This window comes from Natrix helvetica (assembly GCF_964273705.1).
Source record: "Natrix helvetica genome assembly, chromosome: 1".
Taxonomy (NCBI): Eukaryota; Metazoa; Chordata; class Lepidosauria; order Squamata; family Natricidae; genus Natrix; species Natrix helvetica.
In genome coordinates this window covers 246,046,445-246,069,043 of record NC_138548.1, presented here as the reverse complement: position 1 = coordinate 246,069,043, position 22,599 = coordinate 246,046,445, and the positions used below count along the sequence as shown (strand labels likewise).

The 22,599-nt window shown below is 37.8% G+C and overlaps 1 protein-coding gene across 1 annotated transcript in view; it reads right to left on the bottom strand.

Moving 5' to 3' along the window:
* TMEM104 (transmembrane protein 104) overlaps positions 1–22,599 on the bottom strand; it is a 64,262-nt gene that overhangs the window by 33,862 nt on the left and 7,801 nt on the right. Inside the window, exons 3-8 of the mRNA XM_081939782.1 lie at positions 21,221–21,342; positions 16,266–16,347; positions 15,824–15,923; positions 13,267–13,347; positions 2,917–3,016; positions 1,550–1,658 (exon numbers count right to left, since the gene is read on the bottom strand). Coding sequence (XP_081795908.1) covers positions 1,550–1,658; positions 2,917–3,016; positions 13,267–13,347; positions 15,824–15,923; positions 16,266–16,347; positions 21,221–21,342 — 594 coding nt within the window. The remainder of the gene's footprint in view (positions 1–1,549; positions 1,659–2,916; positions 3,017–13,266; positions 13,348–15,823; positions 15,924–16,265; positions 16,348–21,220; positions 21,343–22,599) is intronic.

Sequence of the window (22,599 nt, the reverse complement as noted above, 5' to 3'; positions counted from 1 at the left end):
ATTACCTTATGAATTATAGGTGCAATATCTCAGAGATACAGGCCATAATTAATGCCTGCACGCCTTTCCTTCTGCTGGATCAAACTGTTACTGAAACTCAGTACAAAGGAAACCTTCAGTGGTATAAAAATTCTGGAGAAACAGGCCTAGGCACAATTTAATAAAACAATACTTCTTTTAAATAATTAACCAGGCTATGGCATTTCTTAATATTACCGAGGCTTTCTTCCTGTTTCAGCATTATTACTGTGTGTCACCCATCCTCCCGAAGTGTGCTGTTCATAGTAATAATCTAGTCAGGAGTGCAGGAACAAAGTTTAAGATGCACAGAGCACCCTGAAGGAAAACTGTATTTATTGCTTCAGGTTTGTTTCTTCTTTGCCATCTGCATGATTTACTTACCATCTGCCACTGCCATGATTTTAGCACTAAAACCTGATAAACTTTTTAAAAAGATTTTTGTTTTAGCACTCTTTTCCCTAATTACTACGTTTAACGCTTGATTGTTACCAACTTACAGCTGAATGTCAAAAGTAAATTCATAACAAACATTACAATAGAAGTATGAAGAGGGTAATCTCTGGATAAACTGCCGTAGACAAGCAAACTCCTCAGTCTGTCACCTGATTAACTACAACAGCAAAACAATCTCTCTTCTAACATCTTAAATTATACTTCTAAAATCAAGATAGTTAGTTGATTTCTCCATAGAAAGAATGAAATTAGTTCAAATACTGAAACAAGTTCTTGGGCTCAGTTGGTTTTTTTCTAAGCATGCAATGTATTTTTCACGTGCAGCTTCAAATGGTGTAACACAAGTTTGGAATAAAATGAAATGGATCCCATGCTGAAAATTTACACACACCTGCTTTGGTAAAATCTTTTAATATATACTGAAATATTGGTAAAGCAGGACCAGTGAACATATTTGCTAAAAATCACACTCATTTATAAAATGCCAACATACAACAAGCAGTCCTACTTTAACTGCTGAAGTATATATATGAAGCATCAAATATTTCTCAGACCCGACTGGCAATATTAATACAATTCAGTTGCTTTTCCAGTATTAAGTTGCTTTTCCAAGGTAGTCTGACCACCCTTTTCAAGCTTTTATCACTTCATTAGTATTGTAAATATTTCTGGCCTGGAAAAGAAGAGCTACTTAAATTTATTGCCTTACACAGGAAAAGAGGAAAATTAGGAAGGAGGCACTACAGTTAGCCAAAGCTAACACTCAACAGGATACCGTGCCTGAAGTGAGGTGTAGACAGCCTGATAAATATGAGTTGAGGCGGAGGTAATTTCCATTGAAAAGTATCATTAATTTTCCACCATCTATGTGTATCTCAAGGGACTACTACAGTACAAGGCTGACCTACTGAAAGGTATAAAGTTAACAAACTTCCAGGAGAAAAAAAAAAGAGAAAGAGGCTGAAAACAGCAGCAGATTATACCCTTAAAATTTAAATCAATCATTCTTTCACAATGTTATTTTGTTTAAGAACAAAGCAAAATTCACACTGTGCCTTTGGTTAGTGATACCTACCAGATAAATCCTGTAAGCATCAATCCTCCTGATTGGCCCCCAGCACTTGTCTGTGTCATTATACTTTGTCCCATCTTCCACACTGCATGAATGATTGCCAGTCACAGTACTGACAAAAAAAGCAAAGCAGAGTATTAATGTTCATCTGAATATGTGAAGAGACCCTTATTAATAAATATACCATACAGGTATGTCCAGGAAACAGTTGCAGGTCAAATAATCGCTTTTTAAGCAGCAGATGAAATAGCTAGTAAGACAACTGCAACTATTCCTTAGCTAGTTGGTTAAGGCAATGGTTTTCCATTCTGCAGTTACCCGTATTTATTCGAGTATAACGCGCAAAATTTTGTACCAAAAAAAGAAATCAAAGTGTGCGTGCGCGTTATAAACGAGGGCTGGGGTGGGGTGGCAGTGGCGAATTGTAAATTGTAAATTTCCGCACTGCAGCCTCGATCCCGGCCTCAGGCGGCGCCGCACCGTGCTCAATAGTCGCAACTCAGCTGCCTGCTGCCTTTCCCCTTCTTTGTCTCCCAGCCGGGGCGGCCCGCCGCTGAGTTGCAACTATTGCAGCCGCTGCTGCCGCCGTTTAAACCAAGGAATCGTCGCTTGTTCTACCTACAGAAGGTCCAGCATAGAAGCGAAGCCGAAAGAGATCCTTGCGAGGCTCTGCAGGCTTCCTCGGAGTAAGGAAGGCAACAGCTCCCCTCACCCCCCAGAAAGCAGCGGGGCTCGTCGCGATGAAAAAGGCAGCCCTGATGCCGAGGAGAGCCTTGCAAGGAGGCGGAAAGGAAAAGCCCGAAAAGGCACCAAAAGAAGCGGGGGGAGCTTCGCCCGCCTGGTGGGCAGCCATCGAGGCGTTTTCAAAGGCGGCACCTGGGAGAGATGAGGCGGCGCTCCGGCGGGCGGCAGAGGCGGCTCCGGGACGCGTCTTTCCACCGAACGCTGGCAACAGGCACGCACAGGCTGCCCACCAGGCGGGCTGTAAACAAATATATCTAGACACTAAAATTTGCCATTAGTTTGATTTGTGTGTTATCAACTTTCAGCAACCACTTGGATAGATCTTCTCCAAGATGATCTGTCCTCAGCTTTCAAGTTTCCCAATGGCATACCCATTGCCATTGTAACAGAGTTCTTCTCCTTTCCTGCTGATTATCATGAGCTGGATTCATGATTATTTCTAATAATGGTTTTTAAGTACATTGGGGCTCTTTTAAGTTTTGTACAGCTTGAAATTGACTTGAAAACTGGGATAGTTGTAGACATCAATACAAAGTCAAAACCATCAATATGAAATAACTATATTATCTTTTAGCTTTTTAAGAAAATGAACACATCCACAATATTGTTACCAGACGCATACCTACCAAGTCACTTGCATGAGAGAAACTGGGACAGCAGCTGCATAGATTGCCAGATCACCATATAAATAGATGATTATACAGAAGTAAAACAAATTCACTCCCACTGCAAAGAAGAAAAATGAGAAAAAAGATATACCATTGCAATTCACAAAATTGTATCACTTTTTTAAAAAGTTTAATATTTTAGTCATTTCTTGTTGAAAGTTGTTTTTTTAGAAGCCATGGCACCATGCTGAAATGAAATTGTTCCAAAACATTGCTTGAAAAAAAGAACATTGTCAATGCATACTGGAATTAAATCTTAGAGGGGAAAATATGGTACCCTATCTAGTATCTTAAAATCTATTAACATTATTTTCTATAATTAAGTATTTCAAAATGTTACATTAAATATAACGCTCTCACTATGACAAACTTCCAGGCAGAAGTAAAGGATTTTACCGTGTGTGTGTGTGTGTTTGTGTGTGTGTGTGTGTGTCTAGAGTAGAATACCTACTTCATTTGACTACAATTTGCATCAATTATTTCACTCAGAGTATATAAAAATTATGATAAGTGCCGTACAATCACATTTAAATTTCATTTTATCAAAGCATATAAAGCGTAACCTCTTTGATGGATTACATGTAGTCCTTGTCTTCAGACTGGTTTGAATTTCCAAAGTTCTACCTGGGGAATACTTACAACCTGGATTCAAAATTCTGACGGTTGTCATCCCCCCCCCCTGCAGTCATGTGACTTCACTTTGGGCACCTGGCAATTGGGCCACATTTACAAACCCTGGCAGATTTCCATGATGTGTTTTGCAACCGATTTGCTGAAAACCAGCATTTACTTCCAGTTTCCAAAACTGGATGTAATTCTAATCTTGCCAAATTACTATATGATTTATAAAAGGCTATGATGTAATACTTTTTCTTTACAATTTGGGGACAAAATTATTGGTATGCCAAGAAGCTTTTATGATCAGACATCAGGAAAGATAAAGAAATTCCAAAACACATCAGCTTGTTTTTCAAAAAGGAACTGAAATAACTCAATCTAAACATATTTCATTTTCAAAGTAATCAGGCCAAGGACAGAAGGCATTAATTCAAAGTCAGGAAGAAAAAAAGAATATAAGAAGTACAAAAATGGAGTATATTCAGCTTGGCACTAGGAATGGTCTTCTGCAATCTATTTGTGAGGATGGAATATATGTGCATACAGTTATATACATATGCACAGGCTGTATGCATATACGCATGCACAACTCTGTTAAAACATAAAGTACTCTTCAGTCAAGTTTAATGCTTGGTGATTTCATAAATATGTTTCTATATGTTTTGGCAACATTTGCAAATCACCTATATCTCCACCAGTGTTGAGGTACTGGATTAACTTTATAAGAGTTTTGGCTTCCAATCTAATCTATTAATTATCCTTATTTTTCTTGATAGTCTCCTATTTGAGTATAAAACGCATCTGACTCTATTCAGGTTTTGAGATCAGCCAAGGTCACTGCTAAAAAAATACAAGTACTACGACAAATGGCAACCCTCGTTTCTTGGCCAAAATAATGTCTTTTACATTTAAAAAAAATCTCCCCAAACAGAAACAACATGGTGTACTCAGTAACTACATGTCTTCTAAATGGGGTCAAGGAAAAAGTCTTGTATTTCATCAGAACACTTTGTTCAAAAGATAAATGGAAATGGGCCCTATTCACTTATGCCACTATTCAGCAGTATTAATTCTATAACTGTTTAGCATATATTTTCCCCATTATAATTTGTCTCACTTCCTGAAATACCAAATTATTTTATGAATCAGTACCACAAGTAAGTTGAAGCTTGACCTGATGCAAAACATGGACAGGCAGTCATTTATTTTAAGCATCTGGTTCACTAATAAGTGACCAGCTTTCTAGTTTCCTCCATGCATGATACACTGAAACATGATCAATGTCAATTATATGTTTTTTTTAAACAAATAATTATCTATGAACTATGGTAATCGCCAATATATTTATGCCTGCTGAGGTCTGTTGCTTTTCACTTGCCTTATAACATGTTCCTCTCTAGATACTTATTTGAGAGTTCCTTATGACTATCAGAGATCAGAGTTTGACTTCAACATCCAACTGAAACCAATGATGCTAGGTGCGAAAAGTCTGTTGCATACACAAGTTCACATTGTAACACTAGATGAAATTCACTTTCCACTTTCCGGGCAAGTGTTCTGTCAAAGGCCACTAAAATGTGTACCATCATGAACATGCAAAAATCACAGTGCACGTCAGTTTCAATTGCTAATTGTATATTGCAATTAAGTGGGCAGTGCAATAGAATAGCCATCCCATTTATAAAACCTGCATTCATTATGTAACTTCTACACAAAGAATCATCAGTTCATTTATTGCTAGCATATCTATGCCATTGTATAGGCCAGAAATGGTTCTAAAGCAACGATATTTCATAATGAATAAGCCGAATAATTTTAGGGTATGCTAATAGATGGAAACCAGACAAATTCTTGTTTATGCCTACAACATATTCTTCTTTCTCTTCTTCTTATAAAAATATTTTGGTTCTTTAAAGTATTAAATCTCTTAGTGTAACTTAAGAGGAAAGCATAAAAAACAAATTAAAAACACACAAAATACTAGTTATCTGTTAATACTGATATGTCTATCAGTAGAATAAAAGCAAAATTATTTCTCTGCAATAATAATCAGTAATTATGTCCCCACATTTAGATATTCATAACATTAAAATGAGACAAGAGCAGCATGGTAATCAAAAGCATACTTATTCCCAGCTTGGGCTTTATTATTTTTAAAATAGTAAATAGATTAAAATATTCATTAATACTTTAAGACTCATTGCAGCTTTTCCCCCAGCTAAATGTACAAACAACTGCAGCTATAAATGCTTACTAAAATCTTATTCAAAGAAAAAAAATTCAAATTAATATAAAACCAAATAAAACTTGAACATTAAAGTCATTATTCATATATATTATTTATTAAACTATAATGGATTTTTGTCAGCCTTTTTGTAAATGCTAAATTGAATATATAGTCCCATTATAGAAAAAAAATACTCTTAATTAGGAGAAAGAGAAATTAGTCTCATGAAACTCTGACAAGAAAATGAGTTCGGACTAACATTCAAGTCAAGCTAAGACTGTCTCATCTAGCAAGTTCAAGACAGCACTTTCATCTTTCTAGAACAGATCACTGGGACCAGAAGTTTACTGTTTCGAGCTTTTGGACTTGTGCTGGAGCCAATCATCAGGGAACTTCTCTCTACTACAATGTGTGCTTTGGGCTATTCTATACATAGTATTTATGCGGTGCCTGGCTGTGTGCGCCTTTTTAATTGTTGATTGGGATGCTGACTATTAAATCGTTGCCTGGTTTTCCTTGTGCTGCCAAGTTCTCAGCTCCTAATACCTGATAAGCTGGTGGTAAATCAACACACCTGTTGACTGTCAAGGGGCCCGTTTTCCAGGCTTCAATCATTTCCCTGGCTATTTTTGTACCTGCTTGGCCAACAATCTTAGTAGTTGTAAAATTGAACGCATGTCCTTGTTCACTGCAATGTGAAACTACCAATGAATTCGGGTCTACTTGTCTGACTGCTCATATTCTTGCAATCTGGTGGTTAGATTCTTCCCTGTCTGTCCTACACAGTCTATCAGGTTGAATCTCGACTCTGGTGAATTTGAGCCACAGATTCATTATTTTATCATTTTATCTGCCCCTACTAATAAGACATCCCAGTGATCTGGCCTTCCACTTTACTTGCTGTCTCCCCTTGCTTTTATTTTTCTCATCCACCCCACACTTAATTGTTTTTGCTAGTCTTTTACAGTCATGTGAACAAGTATATTCACATTAAATCATTTTCTTTTTTAACTAATGTAGACATATCAACATAAATATAAAGATAATGTAACTGAACAAAAACCTACAAAATAAAATATTGTCTATTCAACATAAAATTAACAGATATGCCATTTCCTTCCATAGAAAAAATAAATCCACCTTTAATATTTGATTATTACCCCTCTGGCAGAAACAACTTCAAGTAGACATTTCTTATAACTGTCTACTAGTTTCTGACATTAAATAGGACTAATTTTTTCCTCACTCCTTCATGCAGATTTGTTTTTACTTGTGCAATGTTGGGAGGGATTTCTTGCATGCACAAGTTGTTTCAAATCACTCCACAGAATCTTGATGAGATCTGGACCTAGGCTTTGACTTGACAATTCCAGAATCCTCTATTTCCCTTCTCTTTTTGGCAGCCATTCTTTGGTGGATTTACTAGAATGGTTATTGCCATTGTCACGTTGCAAGGTTCACTTTTAGTTAAGCTTTTGACAGATGATCTTACGTTATCCTCAAACACCCTCTGGCACAATGAACAATATATTCTATGATGGACACCAAGCACTCCATATCATAACCTCGCCACTGCCTGCTTTATAGTTAGAATCAGTTTCTTCTGGTAAAATGATGGCTTTGGCTTTTTACATGTCTTCTGATATTGTGACCAAGAATCTCAATTCTTTATCTTGCATGTTCACAAAACACTGGTCCGGAAGCCCCAATTTTTGCCTAGGTGTTCATGAGCAAACTTTAGTTTTGCCCTCAAATATTTTCAGTAAGCAATGGTTTTCTCCTGGCACACCTCCCATTTGATCTAATTTGTGCAGCTTCTTTCTAATGGAATGCACTTTGACACCAATAGTAGTGAGAGTTACCTACAGTTACATGGTAAAATTCTGGGGGGTTTAGGGATCTTTTAGGCATCTTGTGAACTTGCTGGGGTGGCCTGCCCTGGGTAAGTTGGCACTTGTTTGAAATCTTTTCCACCTCTTAATCATCGTCTTGACAGTGTCATGATTGATGTACAATTGTTGGCAATCTTTTTCAATCCCTTTTCCAGAAGCATAGGTGCCTGTAATCTTCTTTTTGAAGATTACGAGAGCTCTTTTAATCTAGACACAGTGATACCTCCCACTTCAACAACAAAGAGCAAATCAAACTAAATATCTGAGGTTTTAATAAGGCAGGTTTATTCAAGATCCTCTCTAATAATGTTCTAATCATTTGTACCTGATCTGAGCCTTTCTACCATATCAAGGTGATAATCTCCTGGAAGGGTATTTTGAATACACCTCAGTAAATGTAAGAACAAGATAGCAGCTATTTTAAAAGCTAATACTTGGATTCTCAGGGAAAAAAACTGAATTAGGAACAGCTGTAATTTAATCAGAGATATACAGTAAAATTAGACTGTCATTTTTCAAATAGTCCATTTAACAGGCCAAGGACAACATGTAAGATAGGGGGATTATGAAAGGGCTGCCATTGTTCATTGTTAAAATCAAACCAACTAAATATATTGCTCACTACTTAGATCATTTGATTGCAGACTTGAATGTATATTTAATAATGCTTCTCATAGGAATTTTAGTTCAGTAGATTATAATCTAGTTACTTAAATAGAAAGTAAAACAAAAATGCTCACATTACTCATTCTTTGGGCTACAAAAATGGTTATGCCTTGACTCCTGCTTATGATTTAAGGTAACTCTAAGAACATATTTCTGTTTTAATGTTCTGTATTATTCATTTGACAGACAGAACTTTATTTTGGTTGTTGACTAATAAAAATACTATCAATAAAATGAAAACTATCTTCTAACAACAAGAACTACTATCAACCATTTGTATGAGAAGCTTATACATAATATAGCAAAATTTTGCTACTTTTAGATAAATACACTTATCTTCATTGTTTTATAGATAATGCAGATAAAATTAGAGTCCCCCAGGAATTTCAATAAAAGAAACTGATCACCAGTTAAACAACTGGTATTTCATATGGGGTTTTCTGTATTTCCCTTTCAGCACAGCTGTGGGAAGAACATGAAATCAAGCTAAAAATAAAGCTCTCCCAAATTTGGGAACTGTGCTATGACAGGCTGGCAGGTTAAGGTATTAAAATTTGGTTATTTACAGTTACAATATAATAGAGAAGATTGTGAAAGAAAGCAGCAATTTCTGTTTGATCTTCTACATCTAAGATCCTTTGTTGTAGTATTGATCTAGCGCAGTGATGGCGAACCTTTTTTGGCTCGTGTGCCACAAGTGGGGGGAGAGCAGGGGGGTCAAATGCGGGCGTGCCGCACCCATAATGCAACGCGTGACCCCCCCAGTGTGCATGCGCGCACAACGCGTGACCCCCCACCCCTTTTTACATTTTTTTGCCCTCCCCAGGCTCCAGGGGCTTTATAGGAGCCTGGGGAGGGCAAAAAGAGCCTGCCCCGACCCCCCGGAGGCCGTCCTGAGGCTTCAGGGATTGTCCGAAGTCCCTGAAGCCTTCGGAGCGCTTAAAACCACCCTCCGAGCAAACCGGAAGTGACTTCTGGGTTGCTCGGAGGGTCGTTTTAAGCGCTCCGAAGGCATCAGGGAAGCCTCGGATGGTCCCTGAAGCCTTCGGAACGCTTAAAACGACCCTCCGAGCAAACCGAAAGTGACTTCTGGGTTGCTCGGAGGGTGGTTTTAAGCGCTCCGAAGGCATCAGAGAAGCCTTGGACAGCCCCTGAAGTCTTCGGAGAGCTTAAAACCACCCTCCGAGCAAACCGGAAGTGACTTCCGGGTTGCTCGGAGGGCCGTTTGAAGCGCTCCGAATGCATCAGGGAAGCCTCGGACAGTCCCTGAAGCCTTCGGAACGCTTAAAACGACCCACGAGCAACCCGGAAGTCACTTTCGGGTTGCTCGGAGGGTCGTTTTAAGCGTTCCGAAGGCTTCAGGGACGGTCCCTGAAGCCTCCGGGGGGCGGGGGAGGCTCTTTTCGCCCTCCCCAGGCTCCTATAAAGCCTCTGGAGCCTGGGGAAGGCGAAAAATAGCTTTTAAAAAGGTGAACTCAGCTGGCCAGCGCGCGCATGCGCGCTGGCCAGCTGACAGGGCAGCGCCTTGCATGCCCTGACAAATGGCTCCGCGTGCCACTTGTGGCACGCGTGCCATAGGTTCGCCATCACGGATCTAGCGTGATCTAACTATAAGGTTAAGTTGGCATCACTGGAGAAACTACACAAACTTGGTTTCTTTTGGATCACAGTTTCCCAGGAAGTTTTATAGTTTTCTGCAAATGTTAGATAGGTCAGTTCACTAGGGTTAGGGTTTGAAACCACTGCTTTTTAAGCAATCCTGTAGTTCCCCTGAAGAACATTTTGGCTTCCCTTTCTTAATTCTTCAACAAAATTAGTGTTTCAAAAAATTATTAGTATTGCAAAAAAATATTAATTTTTGCAATAAAGTTATGGTTTTGGTTTACCATTTGTTTTTGTTTTTCAATTAAGGTAAACATTGTGCCTGTTCTGTTTTATAAATAATCATGGGTCTTCATTGACTGATACTTTCATTACTAGACACAAAAAAAAGATCAATGAATTTCTCCAGGAGTGGTACATGACATATATGCCTAGAATTCATTACTACAATAAATGACTCCAGAGTCCCTGTTAGAGCAGGCCAAACTATCCTTCAGAGTTAGACACCTTTCATAGAAATCGTCAGAAGACATTCTTTCTCTTTAAGACTACATACCAATTTCCTACAAAGTACAGCCTGAAGTCTTATGTGTCTCAGCTTAAATTGGTAAGATAACAATTTGACAAGCATTGATTCTTATAAGATTACCAAAGGAAATGTGCAGGATATGCAGCGAATACAAAGACGTCCTTTTTAAACAAACCTATATCAGCAATTATAATAGAACATGATATTCTGAAAATCTTACTCTTTGCCTGGACTATATCTTTTTATCCCGGTAGCAAAACTTGCCAGGTTTTAATTGGGCATTATATTAGATATATTCAGCATGACTGCATACATTTGTTTTAGCCTGTTCTAAAACTACCATCACATAGAAAGCAAGGTCAGAAGTCAGCTCTTAAAAGCAAGTAATTGATGTAGTGCTGATTTCATTCACTGAAAAATGATGCAGTATTTCCACAGTTGCAGGAAGCCTGGCAAATGCCAAAGTGAGGCAAGGAAAGAGCAAACTGGAAACGATGGATAGCATTTCTGACACCCAATAACCTCCAAGGAATACTGAGTGAAATCCCTGGTAAGGGAATAGCAGGGAAGACAATTGCAAAACTATGCATTTGAGAAATTTGATTTTTCAGCAGTACAGGTACTCCTCAATTCACAACTATTCGCTTAGCAACCATTCGAACTTACCACCACACTGAAAAAAGTGACTTATGACGGTGCTGCACTTACAACTGTTGCAACATCCCTACAGTCACATGGTCAAAATTCAGGTGCTTGGCAACCAGCACGTATTGACGATGGCTGCAGTGTAACCAGCGTCGTGTAATCATCATTTGTGGCCTTCCCAGCCGGCTTCCAACAAGCAAGGTCAATGGGGGAAGCTGGATTTGCGTAGCGACTACACAATTTATTTAACAACTGCAATGATTCAGTTAACAACAGTGACAAAAAAAGCATGACTCACTTAACAACCACTTTGCTTAGCAATGGAAATTCTGGTCACAACTGTTCTCATATATCGAGGACTGCCTGCATTTATTTCTGTTTGTAAAAAGATGCAACTGCATCTAATCCAGACAAAATATATGAATCAGCAACAGAAGCAGTCAATTTTAGTCTAGCTGAACAAGAAAACTAGAACATTTAGTAAGAGGCAGTCATTCAAACTTTTATATTTAAAAAAAAACAAAGAGTCTTTCACTTATGTAAATTATTTAGAATTATCTTGCTATCTAGATATGTTTGAACTAGAGACACCCTCTAGGATTTCCACATTCCCATAGAAAGCAATGCTGCACAGGCGAATAAATATGTACAGATGTCATGGTTCTATCTTCAGTTTCAGTGTGTACATTTTTGCTTCATTTCACTAGACTATTAGACAATGATGTATTTCTAACGGAACACTATTTAGAGACCATTCAAAACACTACACTGGGTGCACACTAAAATATTTTGCCAATACTGACATCTATAATGTAAAACCTCTATAGACAAGAAGTCAAAAGAAGGAATGGCAGGAAGAGAATTTATTATTCTCCTAGCTAAATTCAGTGCTTGATAATGTATGCCTGGATTTGGAAATCTCTATGATCTTTCCAAAGCATTCTAATGCACCAAGTATCTTTCTACAGATCAAAAGAACAGAAAAATCATATGACGCAAATTAGGGCCGTCCCTATCTTTGAAGGGGCACTTTTATTTTGCTATAACTGTTCATTTTTGAAAACGTTTCCCTCTGAGAAAGAAAGCTAGTATGCTGCCTATAAGTGAAAAAGAGCAGAATAAATTTTGTTTGAACTGTCAACCAAAGAAAGCATTTGTTAAAAAAAAAATTAACTATGCTTAACCTGCATTCACATATGTGATTTGAGCACCCTCTACTGTGTAAAATTATTCATAGCAGAAATCGAGAATTAATGCTACCATATTATTCCAGAGCTGTATTTCTCCAATGTAAACATCCCTCTAGCCACCCTATCAAAAAAAAAAAAAAAAAACAACCCCATGATAAAAGCAAAATCTCAAAATCCATCCCAAGGAAGACATTTAATCGCTAAGGTATACTTCAAATGAAAGCAAAAATATAGACATGGTGGAATAAAGGTACTCCTGCGTACAAGAAGCATAAACAAAACGTAGTTTTGCATCCCATTTATCCTCATTATCTCACTCTCCTTCATTGCCTACAACTTCATTCATTAACTATTACTTCTCACCAGATAGTTAGATATGGTGTAAAGTCAAAGGAGCCAACTTTGGAAGGGTGGGAAGATAAAGTTAGCCAACACATCTTAACCCCTTAGTAGCTCACTTTGGATGAAGCTCACTTTGGATGACACTGACCAGAATGATACTTCAACCTTTGCTATGAATACAAAGCTTAATGAAGAGGAAGCCAAAGGCCCCTGATTCCATACAAAAGCTTATTCAGTCCCAGATCTTGGGAACTATCACTTACATACGTTTGATCTATTTTCCATCACATAGGTATGGATAATGTAGATGTTCTTAGCCAGGCCATCACCAAAAACCTCATACTTAGGGGGAAATTTGAGGGAGGAAGAGGAAAGGGGGGAAGGAGGGGGTAGAGGGAAATTGAAAGCTTTTTGGCAATAATTTAGCAGTACTTCATTCTCTGTATTAATGTACAGGTGTTTCCTAGTTTGGGTTTACTTGAAAGTATTCCACAAATAAAAACTGTAAGCATGTTTTAGGAAATGAACCAGATAAGGTTTAAATAAAAACTCAAAAAACATATCTGAATTATAAAACAGAGCCTTAAAAATAGTTACCTTTATTGAAGAACATGGATGCCATCTGACCCATTTCTACCCTTTCTGTGATTTCAAAAATATTAGGTGCTCCTCGTCTCTCTGAAAATTAGAAGGAATATTTTAGACCCATAATAAGTCCAAGCTATTCATATTATAAACCATTTCCTTCACAGGTAAAGTCTTCAATTTACAACTATGTGTTTAGCAACTATTAAAAGTTACAATAACACTGAATAAATGACTTATGGCCGATCCTCACACTTATGACCATCAAAGCATCCCCATAACCACCTGATCAAAATTCAGCCACCTGGCAACTAGCATGTATTTACAATGGTTGCAGCGTCCTGAGGTCACATGATCACCATCTGTGGTTCTTCCAGCCAGCTTCCAACAACCAAGGTCAATGGGAAAAGCTGGATTTGCTTAACAACAACATGATTCCCTTATCAACCGCAGTGATTCACTTAACAACTGCAGCTAAAAAGGTCTTAAAATTGTACACGACTCATTTAACTGCCGCCTTGCTTAGCAATGGAAATTCTGATCCCAATTCTGGTCATTTGTCAAGGACTACCTGTATCTTGTTTATGAGGTACCAATACCATGTTTCCCCCAAAATAGGACAGACTTGTTTTCTTTTGAACCCCAAAATAAGCACTTGGCCTTATTTTCAGGGAGGTCTTATTATTTTTGAGGTGCAGGAGGCGGCGAGTGTGGTCACCTCATGGCTGCTGTTGTGTTTCAATATTTTCAGGGAGGGCTTGTTTTAGTGCATGCATTCAAAAGTCCAATTGGGTTTATTATCCAGGGAGGTCTTATTTTCAGGGAAACAGGGTAGGCATATATTCATATAATAAAAAGAGATAAATGTTACAATAGAGACATAGTTTTAAAACTCATTTTAAACTGCTTTGTAGTTAAATTGCTCAATCTTCTCTTATTTTTCATCCTTTAAATGACTCCTTTGGTTGTACTACTGAGTAATGTATATGATTAATTATGGGCCAGAATTAAGAAAAGAAAGTCTCTCCTTCTTCCCTCTCTGAAGGAGAACAGCTGCTTAAATAGGCTAGAGAATGGCTGAAAGATTTGGTTGATGACCCAAAAGAGTAAGTAACCAGGGGGGCAGAGCTATGTTCACCATTTTAAAGACATTTTTTCCATGATTTACAAATTTTAGATGTTTTGATTTATGAAGGTAAATGTGCAAAACATGAGAGTAGAATGTTTTGGAGCTCAGGCAGAGTTTTGATGTTTGAGTTCAAAATGTAATTCCTTCATAATTAATATACACGATACAATAATCTGCTTGAAAAATTTGACAAACAACATGCCACAGATGTGAAGCACAGTAAATAATTTCAGGATGACATAAAGCCATTAGGAGGACTACACTGTAGAAATATCCACTATTTCTACATAGTTCTTATAATATTCAACAAGATCACTCCATAGCATACGTATGATTCCCCCTCTCCCCCACTACTGCTAGAATATAAGGTTAAAATTGAAACTGCTTATCTTGCACAAAGAAACCAGTGCTATTGTTGTAATACAAAAAGCCATATCTTGAATTTATCAAAGTATGTAAAATCTTTGGAATGAAATGTGAAAAAGATAATTTTTCTACACTTGCTTTTGCAAAGAATTCAAAAGCAGAAGTTATTCAGTAACATTTATTTAGCAACAATATTTTCTTCCCTTTTGATATGCTATTAATCCAAGACATGAGGGAAGGAGGAAACCAGAGTTTACTAACAGTTAAACTCTATAACTTCTAAGAAGGGAAGAAAGCAACATGGTGCAGATATTGTCTTCAAGCATTTTGTACAAGGCTGAAAATTATTCCATGTTTCAAGGAAATATGTTAGTTGGAGAGGAGCTGTCATGGGGATCTTGGAAGATTATAATCTGGAGAATATTGAAGATTATAATATTGATACAAAGCAATTCAACAATGAGCTTGTTTGATATGAGAGCCTGGAATGGTAAGAAGCACACTCGCTTCTCCCCCCCTACCTGCCACCCCTCGCTAAAGAGATGGCGGGGAAGGGAACCAGGCAGGCTGCCTTTACCATTGGGGTGGGCAGTGTTTTTTTGCGCGAGAAGGAACAGGCGGGAGGGGGTGATCGCATTGCTGGCCTGCCGCTGTTTTTGCAGCAGGCTCTTTTTGCGCGGGAGTGAAGTGCGGGGGGGTGGAAGCACTTTGTTTCGCCTGCCATTGATTTGCAGTGAGCCCTCTTTTTGCCCCGCAAGCTGTACCGGTAGGTGGTACAGTGGTAATGGTGAGGACCAGTTGCGCATGCGTTTAAATAGTTGGGGATGGGCTCATTTTGGGAGGAGGGCTTATTATGGCGCATGCTCTGAAAAGCCCGATAGGACTTATTAGCAGGGCATGTCTTATTTTCGGGGAAACACGTTAATGTTTGATTTCCTGACACACTTGTATTATTTACAGAAAGTTTAAATAAAGGACGAGGATCTTTTTTCACTTGCCTTTGACAAAAAACTGTAGAGAGAGATTGATTCTTACATATTATCAAGATGAAAGTAGAATCAGCTAGATACTTACGCACAGATAGAATAGGCCGTGTTTCTGATCGTTCATAGACATCTGGGAGAACTTCACTATCAGAAACTTCAGATGAAGAATCTTCTTCATCATTATCTTCCTAGAAGAGCAAGACATTAATCTAGATCTCAAAAATGAAGGATTATTGTAGAATTCTAAGTAAAACAGAATTAAGTACTAAATTAAAAATGCATTTACTAGCTGGAAAAAAAGCAAAACTGTTTAGCTATGGGGTCTTTAAGATGCTTAGAATTCCAGTTCCTCCAACATACTGAATATCCAATTTAGTGAGAGAAAAGAATGCTGTTTACAAAAAAAAATTGCAGAATGATAAGGAATTTATTGCTGTATTTTAAGGGCAGGCACAAGAGCAATATTAAAAGTTTCCTACTATGTAACAGTATGATTGGAAAGATATCAGATTAAGATGTGCCACACAAACCTTGTGCTTTTCCATTCTCTTTAAGTGAAGCTGAGCATTAGCTGCAGCCATGGCCTCCATTACAAAAGTTGTCGTCATGTAGCTATAAGAGAATTAGAAAATGTCAGATATTTAAAAACAGAAATGATTCACAATATTCTATTTATATTAACACGCTCATTTTCAAGCTCTATTCTGAGGAAGTTTCAAATAATGTTAAATATTGAAAGCAAAGTTAGATAAAATGCAGGCAGCCAACTTTTTTTCCAAAATTCCTTTGTATAAAGAAGGGGTGGGACTTTAATTTTTACACTGTGGTGTATCAGTGGTGATTTGGAGAACTCAAGTTAGTTTGTTTCCCAATTCTTGGCTTCCCTTGACACTGCTTTTCTCCCAGCCAGCTTCAACGGTGGGAGTCAAATGGCAAAGCTTAATAAAATTAAACGGACCAAAATATTGTAGATGGATGGAAAAGACACATTTGGAAAATGCAATGTTATGTATTTGTGACAGATTTTATTCCAACATTTTCAAAGAACTACAAAACCGAAATTAAAGATAGAATAGGTACCTCCTCCACCCCCCACCCCTGTTCAATTTTGTCCAATTGCCTCGTCAAGTCCTTGAAGTTTTCTTGGCAAGGTTTTTCAGAAGTTTGCCATTGCCTATTTCCTAGGGCTGAAAGAAAGTGACTGGGCCGAAGTCACCCAGCTGGCTTCATACAAAAGACAGGACTAAAACTCATGATTTGTAGCCTGATACCTTAACCACTATGTCAAATTGGCTCTCTTTCATAGATTTTTATTACATCGATTTTATTATTTAGTCAGATAGCAGTTGTATCACAGAGATAGTAGATAATAATCATGGGGACAATTCATGTATTTATGCCATTCTTTACAGAAAAGGATAGAACATCAATAGTTAGATTATATGGATATGCTAGGGCTGGTTTCACACATCATATTAAGTCATACATGTGGCAGGTTTGAGCTACCAATTACACTTTAGCATATATAAATCAGGTTATATTTATTTTACAAACCATAATTTAAAAATCCTAATTTACCATAGTATATGGAAATAGGTCAGTGGTTCACATACAATGCTATGTATTAAGGATTGAAAATACTTTTTAAGATCTACTAAGACCATAACTGGGAGAAGCGATCCTTTAATAAGAGATCAATGTTACAATTTGATTTGTTGAGCTTTCACCCACAGGTAGTTATTTTGTTTCTTATTTTTAGCAAAAATGAGCAAAGGATAGAATAATGTAATTCTCAAAAATAATATTTTGCTGCTTTACAATTTGAACTAATTTACAAAAATTGAATGAGAAATCATTTCTGCTATAATTAATATATATTTTATGTATACATATGTGTGTATGTACATACCTACTCCCCCCCCACACACACACACTCATTCATTCCCTGGGGCCTAAATAACGATTCCCCCTAAGGACTTCTCACTATATCAAACATATTTCAGGGATATCACAGATTCAGAAGTGCTTATACAGAAATGAAAGTATCAGGGTAATACTGTAGGAAACATTTTCAAATTGACAGCAGTAAGAAAAATTTGAAGGATAATGCAATACAAATAGAACAAATAATTACAAATTGGAACAGAACCTATCAATACAAAGAAATGAACAGGAAGAGAAATCAAAGAACAAGGTAGGAGATAAGCCTTAAGGTTTTAAAATAATCTATTTTACAAAGCTCAGAAGCAATCTATAAAGATTTATGTTTTCCATCCAAAGAAACCAGCACTTTTTCAATGCCTTCACTAGTAATTTATAAGATTAATTTGCAAACAACATGGTCTCAACTGAGGGAGAAAGAATACAAGAAAATCTGTTTAAGGAAATACTTTTACAATGGAAGGTAATGATGCTCACAGTAGAACAATTAAATGTAGGCATAAATTGTAAATAATTAGTTGCAGTTATCTAACAAATCCACAAATTTAAACAGACCATTAATGACCACAGTGTATAGAAAGCATTTAAGAGGGGAGCTAGGTCATTTTTTTTATTTACATCTTTTTTTTTGTGCATGGTACAGAACAAATTCTTGCATGTTCTGTGCATTTTTAAAGTTCATTCAGAGGTATAAAACTGATCCATTACCATTAATTCTCTATACTTAAGGCAAACATTCATGGGAGAGGTTAAATCTATTTTTTTATTCTGCACAACATACAATCTTTGCCTCCCTACTCCACTCCAGGGGACATTACTGGTCGGGGTAGGGGGAAGAACTATATCATCTAGACTAGGTCCTGGACAGCTAATAATCAGGCCCCGCAAGGTAATAAAAAAATTGAAAAATAAAGGAAATTTATTATTTATGTATATTAAATATGTTAAATATGTTATATATTTTACATACAGTCCAATGCAATTCCTCTTCACTCAATAAGGCCCAAGCAAACCAAAAGGTTGGGCAACCATGATCTAGAGCAGGGGTGTCAAACTCAAGGCCCATTGGCCAGATCCAACCCGTGATCTGGTTAGATGTGGCCCGTGGAACCTTCCTAGAAACAGCAAAGGACAGGCCCATGGCACCTTGGCCCACCCAGGTCAACTGGGCGATGATCTACAACCCGGTGGTGGCCATCCAGGCCGGAAAGTGGCCAGCCTTAGATCTGTGGGGCTGCCCCCACCCCACGGGCACCCAAACAGGAGGCAGCGAGCATGCACGGGGCCTGGCATCCCTGGGGACTGTCTTATCCTGCAGGCTAACTATATTCGGAGTGTCTCCCTTTCACCCAGAAAGCCAGCCCCTGCCTGCATATGTTGCCGCTTGAGCAGGGAGGACAAGAAGGAGGAGAGAGGTGAGGTTTTATGCCAGCCGGACGGCCAGACAAGGAGTAGGTCAGGCAGGACTGGCTGGCTGGGGAGGGGATCATGGCTGCTCAGGTGTGTTGTGAATTTCTTATGTTTCTCTTTTTCCAAGATCTCATCCAATTCCAACTCTCCCTCCTCTTTACCCATTCACTTTTCCTTCATGTTTTGGTTTCATGATTTAATTCTCATTCATTCTCTCTATGGGACTAAACCGTCTGAATGGACTTCTTTTGTTCCAGGCAGTCATTTTTCTACATTCAGGCATCACTACACATTCTTACTGTATCTCTTCTTCTTTCCATTGCAACTCAATGTTTTCTTGTTTTACCATAGATACTTTTAAGCAATGCATTTGCGCTGCATTTAGTTTTCACAGTGAGATCTGTAACCTCCTTGCTTTACAAGAGTTATTTTAAATAGCAGTAGCACTTAGACTTTTATACCACTTCTTATACTTTACAGCACTCTCTGAGTGGGTTGCAATGTCAACATATTGCCTTTAAAAATCTGAGTCCTCATTTCCACCCTCGGAAGAGTGGAAGGCTGAGTCAACCTTAAGCCCGCCAGGATCGAACTCCAACCTGTGGACATAGTTTGCCAGTAATACTGCATTCTAACTACTGTGAAACCAGAGCTCAGGAGAAATGAACTAAAATTTCAATGTATGCAATAGGCAAAGAAAGACATGGAACTTTAGTTATGAAACATAATTTTAAAAAGACAATCCGATTGCAGCAAATTAATTTTCATTGAAACAATGATTACTGGATATACCACATGTGTAAAATAGAATTTTCTGCATGTATTAAACCACAGGTGTCAAACTTAATTGTGTCACATGATGTATCGTGACGTATTGAGACATCTTTTGCCTTTGCGAAGCTGAGCTGGGCTGGGCTGCGCATGACTCATCCGGCCCACAGGCCGCCAATTTGACAGGCCTGTATTAGACTATTCAGAAACATTTCTTCTGTGATATTCAGTATATAATAATTCACCAAGAAATTCCTAAGCTATCTTCATGTGTTAGTTGCCTAATAAACAGCTTCCATTAATTTTAACAATAGCAGCTAAGTAAACAACCCAGTAAAGCATTAGAAGTGCCTATGTAACAGTATAAAAAGAATGGCATTAAAATAGGATACATTTGTTCAAAGAGTGTTGTTCATAAAATTTAGGAATGGCATCTAATTTTCAGGGCAATTATATTTTCATATAGTTCCAGGAGGTGAAACATTAGTAGGTCTAGGCTGAAAAAAACCAGGTCACATACCTGGACAGAACACCAGGAAATTTCAAGGATATAGATTAAACTGAGATATATTTTTTAAAGGCAGCAATAACAAAGAACATAGATGTATCTATGTAATTACTAAGAATAAAACTTGACATAGGAAATATTTTTTTAATCATATCATTATACTTAAAATAAGTGTGTATTGAGTGTGTATGAGCCACGATGGCACAGTGGTTGGAGTGCAGTACTGCAGGCTACTTCTGCTGACTGCCGGCTGCCTGCAATTTGGCAGATCGAATCTCACCAGGCTCAAGGTTGACTCAGCCTTCCATCCTTCCGAGGTGGGTAAAGTGAGAACCCAGATTGTAGGGGGCAATAGGCTGACTCTGCAAACTGCTTAGAGAGGGCTGTTAAACACTGTGAAGTGGTATGTAAGTCTAAGTGATATTGCTATTGCTATTTACTGTGCTATTTCAATTTGCCAAAAATCAATTAAAACAAGAGTTCAGTCTGCTGGCAGCAAAAGTAGGTCACACAGTAGGTATTTTGTTATCAAAAGACACGGTTTCTTATTTCTTCCACAGGGATCCCCAATTCCATTCTGTGGGTCATGTCACTGTTGCTCAGGTCTTTTACCAGCTCAACTTTTTTAACCTTAGTTTTCAAGATGTGATTCCACTGGGTCCAAAGATGCTACTGAATTTGATTTACAGAACTATATTAAGTTAAAGCAGTATATTTTATGTTGACCCTACTTGCTGGTGATCATACTGAAAATATACAACAAAGAAAGTTGGTGTCCAATGAGCTGCAGCTAATCCCAGGTATATCTCTACATACCTTTTGTTTTAGCAGAAGTAACATGTAGCAAAATCTTACCTCATAAATCCCAAGAACATTATTAGAATAAGGCTGACAAGCCAACCAGCAGCAGCAAAGGCCTTTGGCATAGTTAGAGCTCCTGTGCCAACTATGAGGTTGAACATATAAATCAAGCCAACCTGCAATGAAAGAATAGAAACATTTAATAGAAACCATTTAAATTAGTTCCATCTTTGGACAAATTGGGTATACAGTATACAGTACCAATCTCCACATGAGCAATCCAAACTCAGGTATTATGACTATGTGATTTCAGAAGTCTAACTGCCCAATGAAAATAATCTTTGTTAGTTCATATTAACTGTTCCAGTAATAATATTGCTTTATGATATGAAGGGTTTTTTTCCTCAACTCATGGAGGTGGTTCATTTGGCTAGTATAGGCCTGCAAAGAAATGTCTCAGTCAATGACTTTGCCAAATGCATCTGATGTGCTTAATGGGGCCTGTAGAGCAGTGGGTGGAACTAAATAAGGTCACCATGGACAAAGCAATCTAAATCTGGCTTGCTACCATCTGTTCCTACCTATCCAGAACTTCCTACTTGCATTAATTCTCATCATGTTTCCTGCAAGACATAAAAAATATCCTTAAAATTAACCAAGGGTTTCCTATAAAATTTATCTAGCAATATATTACTTTTCATTGGTATTACGTATCGCTATTTTTTCCTTCCATAATTCTCTGGATTTATTTCTTGAAGCCTGGTCTGCCTACATTTTTGGTAATCTTGTGTTCCATCTATTCTAGAACCTACACTTCTTCAGCAGCCAAAACTGCTTAAATCCCACTTGGTTTGCCAACCATCTTTGGCTCCTTTTTCCAAGTTCAGCAACTTCCTTCCAGTCAGCTTTCTAGCCTATTTCACCTTCCTCTCCCTCTTTATATATGTGAAAACCTTAAATTTGTTTCACTATCAGCATTTCCCAAATAGAGTTTAACAACTTGAGGTACAGTTCATGTGCTGCGAGACAATTGACAGAATGGCAAAGAACACTGGATTACTCCATTTTGTTATACTCCTGTATAAGCTCTTTTGCATATCATAAGGAAGCATTCCTACTAAAGTCTGAAATAAATCAATAAATTCTCAAGTGAGCTACCTACCCAGATAGTGCTGGTTTTGGAAACCATTGCACAAAAGGCATCCAAAAGCACAATGCACTTGGTATAAAGAGAATTAGTCTGGCAGAAAGCCAATTCTAAGCAAGAAATTCATATAGTATACTAAACATAGAACACTTCCTAAAAGCACAAGATAATGGCAGAAAAAAGCCAAATCCTGTAAAATTTACCATACCTATCAGAATTGTAGGAAACACAAAAAGGGGGAAAAGAAGGGGAAAATAAAAGAAAGTATCACTGTTGCCTTCAACTG